Here is a 15183-nt window from a genome sequence, read left to right as displayed (position 1 = left end):
ATAAACGGCCTCATCGTGCTGTACTATGACTTTTTTTTAACATTTGGAGCGATCACTTTTTGGACCATTTTTCCCTGCGCTAGTATGGCTGTTTTTCCCAGAATGAAATTTTGCTTAAAATGCTCAAAATAATGACTTTTTCGACCGTTTTTCAGCAAACTATACTATAAACGGCCTCATTGTGCTGTACTATGACTTTTTTAACATTTGGAGCGATCACTTTTTGGACCATTTTCCCTGAGCTATAGTATGGCTTTTTTCCCAGAATGAAATTTTGCTTAAAATGATAAAAATAATGACTTTTCGACCATTTTTCAGCAAACTATACTATAAACGGCCTCATCGTGCTGTACTATGACTTTTTTTTAACATTTGGAGCGATCACTTTTTGGACCATTTTTCCCTGAGCTATAGTATGGCTTTTTTTTCCAGAATGTAATTTTGCTTGAAATGATAAAAATAATGACTTTTTCGACCGTTTATCAGCAAACTATACTATAAACGGCCTCATCGTGCTGTACTATACCTTTTTTTAACATTTGGAGCGATCACTTTTTGGACCATTTTTCCCTGAGCTATAGTATGGCTTTTTTTCCCAGAATGTAATTTTGCTTAAAATGCTCAAAATAATGACTTTTTCCACCGTTTTTTCAGCAAACTATACTAAAAACGGCCTCATCGTGCTGTTCTATGACTTTTTTTTAACATTTGGAGCGATCACTTTTTGGACCATTTTTCCCTGAGCTATAGTATGGCTTTTTTCAGAATGTAATTTGGCATAAAACACTCAAAATATTGAAATTTTGGACTGTTTTCTCAGTAGACGATACTATAAACAGCCTCATCGTGCTGTACTATGACTTTTTTTAACATTTGGAGCGATCACTTTTTGGACCATTTTTCCCTGAGCTATAGTATGGCTTTTTTTCCAGAATGTAATTTGACTTAAAATGATCAAAAATAATGACTTTTTCGACCATTTTTCAGCAAACTATACTATAAACGGCCTCATCGTGCTGTACTATGACTTTTTTAACATTTGAGCGATCACTTTTGGACCATTTTCCCTGAGCTATAGTATGGCTTTTTTCCCAGAATGTAATTTTGCTTAAAATGCTCAAAATAATGACTTTTTCGACCGTTTTTCAGCAAACTATACTATAAACGGCCTCATTGTGTTGTACTATGACTTTTTTTAACATTTGGAGTGATCACTTTTTGGACCATTTTTCCCTGAGCTATAGTATGGCTTTTTTTTCCAGAATGTAATTTTGCTTAAAATGCTCAAAATAATGACTTTTTCCACCGTTTTTTCAGCAAACTGTACTATAAACGGCCTCATTGTGCTGTACTATGACTTTTTTAACATTTGGAGCGATCACTTTTTGGACCATTTTCCCTGAGCTATAGTATGGCCTTTTTTTCCAGAATGTGACTTGACTTAAAATGCTAAAAATAATGACTTTTTCAACCGTTTTTTCAGCAAACTATACTATAAACAGCCTCATCGTGCTGTACTATGACTTTTTTTAACATTTGGAGCGATCACTTTTTGGACCATTTTCCCTGAGCTATAGTATGGCTTTTTTTCCCAGAATGTAATTTTGCTTAAAATGCTCAAAATAATGACTTTTTAAACCGTTTTTCAGCAAACTATACTATAAACGGCCTCATTGTGCTGTACTATGACTTTTTTAACATTTGGAGCGATCACTTTTTGGACCATTTTTCCCTGAGCTATAGTATGACTTTTTTTTCCAGAATGTAATTTTGCTTAAAATGCTAAAAATGTAGATTTTTTTGACCGATTCTTCTTTAAACAACACTATAAATGGCCTCATCGTGCTGTATTATGACTTTTTTTTAACATTTGGAGCGATCACTTTTTGGACCATTTTTCCCTGAGCTATAGTATGGCTTTTTTTTCCAGAATGTAATTTGACTTAAAATGATAAAAATAATGACTTTTTCGACCATTTTTCAGCAAACTATACTATAAACGGCCTCATCGTGCTGTACTATGACTTTTTTAACATTTGGAGCGATCACTTTTGGACCATTTTTCCCTGAGCTATAGTATGGCTTTTTTTCCAGAATGTAATTTTGCTTAAAATGCTCAAAATAATGACTTTTTGACCATTTTTCAGCAAACTATACTATAAACGGCCTCATTGTGCTGTACTATGACTTTTTTAACATTTGGAGCAATCACTTTTGGACCATTTTTCCCTGAGCTATAGTATGGCTTTTTTGCAGATGATGTAATTTGGCATAAAACACTCAAAATATTGATTTTTGGACTGTTTTTTCAGCAAACTATACTATAAACGGCCTCAATGTGCTGTACTATGACTTTTTTAACATTTGGGCGATCACTTTTGGACCATTTTTCCCTGAGCTATAGTATGGCTTTTTTTTCCAGAATGTAATTTTGCTTAAAATGCTCAAAATAATGACTTTTCCGACCGTTTTTTCAGCAAACTATACTATAAACGGCCTCATCGTGCTATACTATAATTTTATTTAACATTTGGAGCGATCACTTTTTGGACCATTTTTCCCTGAGCTATAGTATGGCTTTTTTTCCCAGAATGTAATTTTGCTCAAAATGCTCAAAAAAATGACTTTTTCGACCGTTTTTCAGCAAACTATACTATAAACGGCCTCATTGTGCTGTACTATGACTTTTTTAACATTTGGAGCAATCACTTTTGGACCATTTTTCCCTGAGCTATAGTATGGCTTTTTTCCCAGAATGTAATTTTGTTTAAAATGATAAAAATAATGACGTTTTCGACCGTTTTTTCAGCAAACTATACTATAAACGGCCTCATTGTGCTGTACTATGACTTTTTTTTAACATTTGGAGCAATCACTTTTTGGACCATTTTTCCCTGAGCTATAGTATGACTTTTTTTCCCAGAATGAAATTTTGCTTAAAATGCTCAAAATAATGACGTTTTCGACCATTTTTTCAGCAAACTATACTATAAACGGCCTCATCGTGCTGTACTATGACTTTTTTTTAACATTTGGAGCGATCACTTTTTGGACCATTTTTCCCTGAGCTATAGTATGGCTTTTTTTTCCAGAATGTAATTTTGCTTAAAATGATAAAAATAATGACGTTTTCGACCGTTTTTTCAGCAAACTATACTATAAACGGCCTCATTGTGCTGTACTATGACTTTTTTTTAACATTTGGAGCGATCACTTTTTGGACCATTTTTCCCTGAGCTATAGTATGGCTTTTTTCCCAGAATGTAATTTTGCTTAAAATACTCAAAATAATGACTTTTCGACCGTTTTTCAGCAAACTATACTATAAACGGCCTCATTGTGCTGTACTATGACTTTTTTAACATTTGGAGCGATCACTTTTTGGACCATTTTCCCTGAGCTATAGTATGGCTTTTTTTCCAGAATGTAATTTTGCTTAAAATGATAAAAATAATGACTTTTTCGACCGTTTTTTCAGCAAACTATACTATAAACGGCCTCATCGTGCTGTACTATACCTTTTTTTAACATTTGGAGCGATCACTTTTTGGACCATTTTTCCCTGAGCTATAGTATGGCTTTTTTTCCCAGAATGAAATTTTGCTTAAAATGCTCAAAATAATGACTTTTTCGACCGTTTTTCCAGCAAACTATACTATAAACGGCCTCATCGTGCTGTACTATACCTTTTTTTAACATTTGGAGCGATCACTTTTTGGACCATTTTTCCCTGAGCTATAGTATGGCTTTTTTTCCCAGAATGTAATTTTGCTCAAAATGCTCAAAATAATGACTTTTTCGACCGTTTTTTCAGCAAACTATACTATAAACGGCCTCATTGTGCTGTACTATGACTTTTTTTAACATTTGGAGCAATCACTTTTTGGACCATTTTTCCCTGAGCTATAGTATGGCTTTTTTTTCCAGAATGTAATTTTGCTTAAAATGATAAAAATAATGACTTTTTCGACCGTTTTTTCAGCAAACTATACTATAAACGGCCTCATCGTGCTGTACTATACCTTTTTTTAACATTTGGAGCGATCACTTTTTGGACCATTTTTCCCTGAGCTATAGTATGGCTTTTTTTCCCAGAATGAAATTTTGCTTAAAATGCTCAAAATAATTACTTTTTCGACCGTTTTTTCAGCAAACTATACTATAAACGGCCTCATTGTGCTGTACTATGACTTTTTTTAACATTTGGAGCGATCACTTTTTGGACCATTTTTCCCTGAGCTATAGTATGGCTTTTTTTCCCAGAATGAAATTTTGCTTAAAATGATAAAAATAATGACGTTTTCGACCATTTTTTCAGCAAACTATACTATAAACGGCCTCATCGTGCTGTACTATGACTTTTTTTTAACATTTGGAGCGATCACTTTTTGGACCATTTTTCCCTGAGCTATAGTATGGCTTTTTTTTCCAGAATGTAATTTTGCTTGAAATGATAAAAATAATGACTTTTTCGACCGTTTATTCAGCAAACTATAATATAAAAGGCCTCATTGTGCTGTACTATGACTTTTTTTAACATTTGGAGCGATCACTTTTTGGACCATTTTTCCCTGAGCTATAGTATGGCTTTTTTTCCCAGAATGAAATTTTGCTTAAAATGCTCAAAATAATGACTTTTTCGACCGTTTTTTCAGCAAACTATACTATAAACGGCCTCATCGTGCTGTACTATGACTTTTTTTAACATTTGGAGCGATCACTTTTTGGACCATTTTTCCCTGAGCTATAGTATGGCTTTTTTTGCGATGATGTCATTTGGCATAAAACACTCAAAATATTGAAATTTTGGACTGTTTTCTCAGTAGACGATACTATAAACAGCCTCATCGTGCTGTACTATGACTTTTTTTAACATTTGGAGCGATCACTTTTTGGACCATTTTTCCCTGAGCTATAGTATGGCTTTTTTTTCCAGAATGTAATTTTGCTTAAAATGCTCAAAATAATGACTTTTTCAACCGTTTTTTCAGCAAACTATACTATAAACGGCCTCATTGTGCTGTACTATGACTTTTTTTAACATTTGGAGCGATCACTTTTTGGACCATTTTTCCCTGAGCTATAGTATTGTTTTTTTTTTTTACAGAATGTAATTTTGCTTAAAATGCTAAAAATGTTGACTTTTTTGACCGTTTCTTCTTTAAACAATACTATAAACAGCCTCATTGTGCCATACTATGACTTTTTTTAACATTTGGAGCAATAACTTTTTGGACCATTTTTCCCTGAGCTATAGTATGGCTTTTTTTTCCAGAATGTAATTTGACTTAAAATGATAAAAATAATGACTTTTTCGACCATTTTTTCAGCAAACTATACTATAAACGGCCTCATCGTGCTGTACTGTGACTTTTTTTAACATTCGGAGCGATCACTTTTTGGACCATTTTTCCCTGAGCTATAGTATGGCTTTTTTTTCCAGAATGTAATTTTGCTTAAAATGCTCAAAATAATGACTTTTTTGACCATTTTTTCAGCAAACTATACTATAAACGGCCTCATTGTGCTGTACTATGACTTTTTTTAACATTTGGAGCAATCACTTTTTGGACCATTTTTCCCTGAGCTATAGTATGGCTTTTTTTTCCAGAATGTAATTTGACTTAAAATGATAAAAATAATGACTTTTTCGACCATTTTTTCAGCAAACTATACTATAAACGGCCTCATCGTGCTGTACTGTGACTTTTTTTAACATTCGGAGCGATCACTTTTTGGACCATTTTTCCCTGAGCTATAGTATGGCTTTTTTTTTCCCAGAATGAAATTTTGCTTAAAATGCTCAAAATAATGACTTTTTCGACCGTTTTTCCAGCAAACTATACTATAAACGGCCTCATTGTGCTGTACTATGACTTTTTTAACATTTGGAGTGATCACTTTTTGGACCATTTTTCCCTGAGCTATAGTATGGCTTTTTTTTCCAGAATGTAATTTTGCTTAAAACCCTCAAAATAATGACTTTTTCAACCGTTTTTTTCAGCAAACTATACTATAAACGGCCTCATCGTGCTGTACTATAACTTTTTTTAACATTTGGAGTGATCACTTTTTGGACCATTTTTCCCTGAGCTATAGTATGGCCTTTTTTCCCAGAATGTAATTTTGCTTAAAATGCTAAAAATAATGACTTTTTCAACCGTTTATTCAGCAAACTATACTATAAACGGCCTCATCGTGCTGTACTATGACTTTTTTTAACATTCGGAGCGATCACTTTTTGGACCATTTTTCCCTGAGCTATAGTATGGCTTTTTTTTCCAGAATGTAATTTTGCTTAAAATGCTCAAAATAATGACTTTTTAAACCGTTTTTTCAGCAAACTATACTATAAACGGCCTCATTGTGCTGTACTATGACTTTTTTTAACATTTGGAGCGATCACTTTTTCGACCATTTTTCCCTGAGCTATAGTATGGCTTTTTTTTCCAGAATGTAATTTTGCTTAAAATGCTAAAAATGTTGACTTTTTTGACCGTTTCTTCTTTAAACAATACTATAAACAGCCTCATTGTGCCATACTATGACTTTTTTTAACATTTGGAGCAATCACTTTTTGGACCATTTTTCCCTGAGCTATAGTATGGCTTTTTTTTCCAGAATGTAATTTGACTTAAAATGATAAAAATAATGACTTTTTCGACCATTTTTCAGCAAACTATACTATAAACGGCCTCATCGTGCTGTACTGTGACTTTTTTTAACATTCGGAGCGATCACTTTTTGGACCATTTTTCCCTGAGCTATAGTATGGCTTTTTTTTCCAGAATGTAATTTTGCTTAAAATGCTCAAAATAATGACTTTTGACCATTTTTCAGCAAACTATACTATAAACGGCCTCATTGTGCTGTACTATGACTTTTTTTAACATTTGGAGCAATCACTTTTTGGACCATTTTTCCCTGAGCTATAGTATGGCTTTTTTTGCGATGATGTCATTTGGCATAAAACACTCAAAATATTGATTTTTTGGACTGTTTTTTCAATAGACGATCCTATAAACGGCCTCAATGTGCTGTACTATGACTTTTTTTAACATTTGGAGCGATCACTTTTTGGACCATTTTTCCCTGAGCTATAGTATGGCTTTTTTTCCCAGAATGTAATTTTGCTTAAAATGCTCAAAATAATGACTTTTCCGACCGTTTTTTCAGCAAACTATACTATAAACGGCCTCATCGTGCTGTACTATGACTTTTTTTAACATTTGGAGTGATCACTTTTTGGACCATTTTTCCCTGAGCTATAGTATGGCTTTTTTTTCCAGAATGTAACTTGACTTAAAATGATAAAAATAATGACGTTTTCGACCATTTTTTTCAGCAAACTATACTATAAACGGCCTCATCGTGCTGTACTATGACTTTTTTTAACATTTGGAGCGATCACTTTTTGGACCATTTTTCCCTGAGCTATAGTATGGCTTTTTTTTCCAGAATGTAACTTGACTTAAAATGATAAAAATAATGACTTTTTTGACCGTTTTTTCTTTAAACAATACTATAAACGGCCTCATTGTGCCGTACTATGACTTTTTTTAACATTTGGAGTGATCACTTTTGGACCATTTTCCCTGAGCTATAGTATGGCTTTTTTTCCAGAATGTAATTTTGCTTAAAATGCTCAAAATAATGACTTTTTTAACCGTTTTTTCAGCAAACTATACTATAAACGGCCTCATCGTGCTGTACTATGACTTTTTTTTAACATTTGGAGCGATCACTTTTTGGACCATTTTTCCCTGAGCTATAGTATGGCTTTTTTTTCCAGAATGTAATTTTGCTTAAAATGCTCAAAATAATGACTTTTTTAACCGTTTTTTCAGCAAACTATACTATAAACGGCCTCATTGTGCTGTACTATGACTTTTTTTAACATTTGGAGCGATCACTTTTTGGACCATTTTTCCCTGAGCTATAGTATGGCTTTTTTTGCGATGATGTCATTTGGCATAAAACACTCAAAATATTGAATTTTTGGACTGTTGTTTCAGTAGACGATACTATAAACGGCCTCATTGTGCTGTACTATGACTTTTTTTAACATTTGGAGCGATCACTTTTTAGACCATTTTTCCCTGAGCTATAGTATGGTTTTTTTTTCCAGAATGTAACTTGACTTAAAATGATAAAAATAATGACTTTTTTGACCGTTTTTTTCTTTAAACAATACTATAAACGGCCTCATTGTGCCGTACTATGACTTTTTTTAACATTTGTAGCGATAACTTTTTGGACCATTTTTCCCTGAGCTATAGTATGACTTTTTTTGCGATTGTGAAATTTGGCTTAAAACACTCAAAATATTGACTTTTTTGACCGTTTTTTTCAGCAAACTATACTATAAACGGCCTCATCGTGCTGTACTATGACTTTTTTTGTCAGAATGTAATTTTGCCTAAAACACTCAAATTATTGACTTTTTGGACCGTGTTTTCACCAGGCTATATATAGGTATAAACTACCTCATGCTACATGCTAATGCTAATTAATGACTTTTTTAATATTTGGAGCGATCACTTTTTGGACCATTTTTCCCTGAGCTATAGTATGGCTTTTTTTTCCAGAATGTAATTTTGCTTAAAATGCTCAAAATAATGACTTTTTTGACTGTTTTTTCTGCAGACTATACTATAAACGGCCTCATCGTGCTGTACTATGACTTTTTTTTAACATTTGGAGCGATCACTTTTTGGACCATTTTTCCCTGAGCTATAGTATGGCTTTTTTTTGCCAGAATGTAATTTTGTCTAAAATTTTCAAAATATTGACTTTTGGACCATTTTTTTTCACCAGGCTATACTATAAACTCCCTCAACATGCTAATTAATGACTTCTTTTAACATTTGGAGCAACGTTAAAAATATGATTTGTTTGTACTTTTTCAGTGACCTTTTTACAACAGTCATTTACAACATGACTACTTTTTTAATGCATTTGTGGGACATTCTTTATTTTGCCTTTTTATATTTTTTTTCTTTTCTTCTATTACTTTTTTTTAGAAATCTTTTGCCGCATTCTTTACTTTCAATTTTAAATAAAATTTTCATGACATACTATACAATGCCTTTCTTATAACTTTCTAAAAATACCATGTTATGACTTCGCTAAGGCATGACTTTTCTACAATTGCACTTGTCAGCATCAGAGAAGTTTTTTGGGGCTTGGGCTGAGTGCAGCAGACCTCCAGGATCTCCAACGGTGGCCTTTGCTGAACAGCGAGTCATTTCAGAGGGGAGAAACAAAACTGAAAGCACCAGACGAAGAAGGGGAGGGCAGCCGGTGTCGGGGCGAGACTAATCAGACCTGGACCGAGAGCTGTTCCTCTACAAATGTCTGTCCAATGGCTGATGCAGGCGAGTGAATTGGATGAGATGTGATTTTGGCCTACTCAGCAGCGGGGGATCCAGAACTGCTCTGCACACATCTTCACAGAGTCATGATTAACCCCTAACATCCCAGATCAAGCTGTTGCACTGGATAGGCAGATATTGTTGGGAGCCATTAGGACTTTGATGCAAGTTCAAAAACTGCACTGCAGGAATTGAACGCTGCCATCAGCAGCAACATCACCAGGCAACCGGATGGAATCTTCATAGTAGCTGCTGATTCTAATCAATTTAAGGTTTCAATTCAAAGATTTAGCAGGATCAAGGACCAATGAAACTTTGTTTTTTAAACTTTGTTTAAAAAATGACCAATACATCTACCTTACCTTACATTTCTGTGACATACTAAACTATGCCTTTTTTATGACATTTTTGCAACATACTATACTTTGCACTTTAAAAGACATTTTCATGACATACCATACTCTGACTTTTTTAAAGACATTTTTGAGCACCCAAGTAGTGTACGAAATATAAGCTATTGAAAATGAAAATTTTGAAATGGAATGTGAATTATTATACAATAATGCATGCATTTCCTATCACATTTAGGGACTAAATAAAATGTCTCTGAGGGACGTCATTTGGCCCATGATTCCTACTTATATGCAGTGCGTTATTCTAATTATTGTTTGTCTTATCTTTTTAGTGAACATAAATCAAAGAGATCCACTGCAGAGTAAATTTGAAAATGTTTCTTACATAAAATCGGTCTCCTCCCGGAGCTGTGACACTGGCTGAAAGACCATAGCTCTGCGACGCATCCCCAACAGGCAGGCAGTGTCCTCGGAGTTAGCAAACACCCGTCCTGCAATGAAGACAAGCATGACCCTTTACAACTAAACATAGGCCAAGAATAACTGAAAAAAAAAAGGGGGGGGGGGTTCACCTCCTTTATACGACTCCTTGAGTGTCCGTGTTATCCATTGCATGGCTTTAGCGGCAATTTTAGTGCCAAAGTTCCTATCAAAAGGTGATGGAGATCCTCCCTGGGAAAAGGAAAGAAAATATTGTTCCACTGATAACAAGGCCAGTAAATATAATATCACAAGATTTATAAAAGAATGTTTGTAAAACGAATCTACAATGATAACAATGATGATTCATGCCACAAACTGTGCTAGGAAATGCATTATTGGATGCAAATCTTCACACAAACGTATTGCTCTTGGTTATTGATTTCACCTGCACTTACATACTGTAAAACAGTATGATCATTGTGACAAACCACAATATTACTTAATTACCAACCAACACTAATAAAAAAGCATAGATCTCATGGACAGCGTGATGGACCCCAAGTTCTGTCGGTGCATGCTATACAGGCTGCAACTTCCTGCAACCATGGAAAGACATTTTATGGACTCCATCATGACACAATTTCAGGACAACATGGTCACTTATATCACCGATTGATTTACTTCCTTCAGTGATAATAAAGCATATACAGTAAAGTATGTATTGTTTGTGTGTGTGTGTGTGTGTGTGTGTGTGTGTGTGTGTGTGGACGTGAGTCCAACCTGCTGCATATGACCAAGGATGTTCTTCCTGCAGTCAAACACTCCCCGTCCCTCCTCAGAGTACAGCTGGTAGATGAAGTCAGTGGTGTAGTTCTCATTTGAATTCTCATTTCTGAAACACACAAATTACAAAGGGAACAGATTAGCTAAAGGGTTAGCTCATTGAAATGACAAAAACGTTACCTTGACAGAAACCGCTGTTTTCTTTGGAACTACAGTGTAAGAAAAAAATCCCCCTTGAAAGTTGTTGATGTTTTCTGTGGATTATCCGTTGGAACAGGGAAAGACTCTGAAAAGAGAAGTCTCTGTTGATTTTTTTCCAATGGTATGAGCAACACAGATTTCACTGATCACCATTGTTTTGGGGGCGGAAACAGAAATCTCATGGACAGATGTCTATGAAACATGGACAAATAAAACCCAAACTATCTGCATGATCAGATGCCAATACAGGAGAGTAAACTCAATGAACTAGCCCTTTACGCGGACTAAATATTGTCCTCAACGTACAAGTTCTCCCTGAAGTGCTCACAGCTCATGCACCCTTGAGCCAAGGCATCAGTCTGCTGTTCACTGCAATCTTCAGAGCCACTTGCGACGCACAACTGAGCTTGAGTGTAATAATAAAATTAGGCAGGTGCAAACCTCAGCACTGACACACAATGTCACCTACACACTGTCCAAAATATTAGATTTGTCCTATTTCCACAGACCTCCATCCCGCTGGGAGCAATTTAAACAGCGTGATGGTGCAATGGACTAAAATAGCCACAACAGATGACATGAAGTAAAGTGTGTAAGGTCGACTAGCTGTCAAAGATATTTCAAGACCAACTAGTTTATTTAATGAATTTAAAACACATATTTATCTGCAAGATGAAAAAACACAATTATTTGCCATATAAAAAAAGTATGTAAATATTTTTACACTTCTTTCACTGTGTTCTCTCCTTCAGTCTCACTGACTGACACATACACACACACACACACACACACACACACACACACATACACACACAGGCTAAATGGTGCTCGTGGCAAGGTAATGCCAAAGAAACAGCAGTGGCGATGTAACATTTAGGTGAAGAATACACTGCCTGGTGTATGAGTGCTGAGACTCACCTGAGCACCAAGCCTCTCTGGATGCTCGTCTTCATCTTCTGAGTCAGATGCTCCACGTTGGCCTGAAAACACAGAGCGAAGTCTCACGTTAAACCAGAGCGACGGCGCCCTGTAACCTGCATGAGCAGCCGATCCAGCCGCAAATCACATGCCTCTGCCTCATCATCCCTCCCCTCTCAATAAGAAGAGGTGCAGGGTGGTATTTACACCACTAGGGGGCACCATATTTATTATTGCTGCCCTTCTGCTGAAGCCCAGAGGGAGTTGAAAAAAAAAAGAAAGGTTTGTTTGGGTGTTAGAGGGCTCCTTTCATTTTTGATATACTTTCTATGTTTTCATTCTTCACCATTTCTGCAGTTTTGAAGATGACATCTCCTAATGTTATGCCAATCTTTTTTCTTTTTTTAGTCTTTTCCAAATATAATACTTTGACTACACCATTTTTTTAGAGGAAGGGTGGGGTAATGTGGAACAACTGTGTATTCACACACATTTCCTTTCAGCTAAGATTTATTTGTCTTACCTTTTGGAATTTGGGCCCATTAATGATGTGTATTAACAACATCAAATAAAGATTTATTTGACACTCTTATTAAATTGAATAAATATTAATCTTCTGTTGCCACTTAACACTTGTAGCATACAAAGTGGCCCAAACAAGGCAATAAAATAAAAAAAATATATATTATGAAAATACATCAGAACCCTGAATAAAATTAAACTGTTCTAAAATTCAAAAGAAGGATAAGAAAAATAAAAAGTATGGTAAGTAAATTCCCTGTGTTAATATAAATGTGAATGTTTTTAATTAGCACTGTGGAGCAGAGGGGTTGCAAGCTTCTGTATACGACTGCCCTTAAAGTTGTGATCAACTGAATAGAGTTTAAGTGTTACAACACAGCGACAGCCCCCGACGCCTCTAATCACCTGACTTGATCTGTGTTGATGGGATCTGTCTGTCGTGGAACAACTGATGCAGTTCAGAGGTTATTAATAAATTGCTTTAGACGCATCAACATAATCTGGGTGACCTGCACACAACTGAAACATCCAGGCAGAGGCAATGATGGACTCAAAGCCAGGAGTAAAATATCTAAAGATATATATTAACGTGTACCACTGAGGTTAAATTAATGTTGTGAAATATAACACAGATGTAGAGACATTCCTACTGATGTCTTTAAAAGGTACACAAGGGTATATAAGGGTCATGGAGATGAATATGTTGCCTTATTAAACAATATTAACAAATATTTTTAAAAAAAAAGTATGTCTGACCTGCAGGTCTCGGATGTCAAACGGCTCCTCGTAGATGTAGACCGTGTCAGCGCCTGCAGCCAGACCGCCCACGGTGGCCAAATAGCCACAGTAGCCGCCCATGGTCTCAATGATGAACACTCGCCTCTTGGTTCCACTGGCTGACTGCTTGATGCGATCACATGTCTGAATTGTACACGCAGATTAAATGAGTTATTATTAACAGGCAAAATGTTAAGTTCGTTCACCAAAGTAGAGCTGATCAGTCAATTCATCTGTGATTCAATCAACAGAAACAGTGACTTAATCAAAGAAATAATTTAGGAGTGAAAATAATAATAATATGTTTCTCAAATGTGGGGATGTGGCACTTTGATCTATACAATATAAATGTTTAATCTAAATCTTTTGGCTTTTCAGGTTTGTCAACCTTCATAACAATCTGAACTTTGAGCTGTGGAAAACTGTGTAAGTCAGCATTACGTCTATAGATGGAAAAAAATAGTTATTAAATGATGATGATCAGCTGTAGCTCTACTTTAGGTCTAGAAAATGCTTCACGAATAAGAACATATTTTTCACTATTACCTTAGTAGACAAATACTGAGTAAACATGCATCTATAATTACCTTTTACAGTCCACGCTACAAGAAGTGTCAAATCAAACATTATGAGTTTCAGTAATGCACAGGTTAACTCCTTCGTCATTAGAAACTATAAAACATACTGCCAGGCCAGTAAGTGCATTATAGAATTATAACATACTGCCAGGTCGGCAGATGCATTATAGAGAAATAATTTCACTTTTACTTGAATGCTTGAAGTTGAAATAATACATTTTATAGCCTATGCTATTTTCTGTTTGAATAGTCGTTTTATTAATTACTGGGGTTCTTAGTTAGTTGGGTTCCCAGTACAAGATAAAATGTAAACATATTGACCTTCTGTGCTTGAAGCTGCATTTTTTTTTCCTTTTAATATTCCCTTTATTTTTATTTTCATGGGCAGGTGTTGCAAATTAGCATTTCGCTTCGAACACTAAACACAAAACATCTGGTTCTTGTACATTTCTAATGCTACTATGATGTCCATGTCAAATAACCTTCAACTATTATTCTGCACTACCGCTAATTTACTGGAAAGTTACACATATGATCCCAGTGCTGTTTCATATTTTTATAGTCAGGATTTATTTGATGTTGATTTGATGTGACTGGACATGACTGTCAGTTTTTATGTATGTCTTATGCCCAGTTTGTCTCCTCTGAAACATCAAAGAAACATCTGAACCATCTGAATGGGAAATTTTGTTGTTGCAAGATAAAATATAAACAACTCGGGGCAGCTTGTTACGTATTTCCTTGAAAAGTTACTAGTATACATATTGAAAATTAACTATAAGATTTCTCACAAAAAAAGCCTCTTATTTCTGTAATATGTTTGTGAAGCTAAAAAACCATGTGTTCCTGTGTCAGAGTTATCCTGTGCATACTGGGTCTTTGTTATAACCACATAAGAGAAGTCTGACAGATCTGGATAGTATTTATATCTGGACAATATAGTGTCTCCTTTATCTTGTTAGCAAACTGCAATTTTTTTGTTTGCTTTGTTGTCTACTATTCTAGCGCTCAATGTATTCTTCGTAGTGGTGAACCTCTCTCATGTGGTATCAACAGCACGTAAAAAAAAAGCATTGGCAAACAGCTTGTGATCCAGACTCAACAGGTCACAGTGATGCACTTCTCAAACACAAACAGCATCACAAACTTTACTTGCAGGAAGAAAAGGATTCGCCACAAAATTGCGTCCAAAATAAAGATCATCAATACAACATGACTGACATGCAAGTGCACTCTGATTATCAGAGTTCTGTA

At 35.1% G+C, this 15183-nt stretch overlaps 1 protein-coding gene across 7 annotated transcripts in view; it reads right to left on the bottom strand.

The window, feature by feature from the left end:
• LOC121951200 (ATP-dependent 6-phosphofructokinase, platelet type-like) overlaps positions 1–15183 on the bottom strand; it is an 84281-nt gene that overhangs the window by 41692 nt on the left and 27406 nt on the right. For all 7 annotated transcript variants that reach the window (XM_088085050.1, XM_088085049.1, XM_088085046.1 and 4 more), the window contains 5 exons: positions 13331–13495; positions 12053–12114; positions 10931–11042; positions 10300–10399; positions 10113–10218 (listed from right to left, as the gene is read on the bottom strand). In XM_088085050.1, the coding sequence (XP_087941176.1) occupies positions 10113–10218; positions 10300–10399; positions 10931–11042; positions 12053–12114; positions 13331–13495 (545 nt within the window). The remainder of the gene's footprint in view (positions 1–10112; positions 10219–10299; positions 10400–10930; positions 11043–12052; positions 12115–13330; positions 13496–15183) is intronic.

Source organism: Plectropomus leopardus, chromosome 12 (genome assembly GCF_026936395.1).
Source record: "Plectropomus leopardus strain MGB_pleo_1.0 chromosome 12, ASM2693639v1, whole genome shotgun sequence".
NCBI lineage: Eukaryota > Metazoa > Chordata > Actinopteri > Perciformes > Serranidae > Plectropomus > Plectropomus leopardus.
Note: the sequence above shows the minus strand (reverse complement) of the source record. Positions and strands in the feature narration are given on the sequence as shown.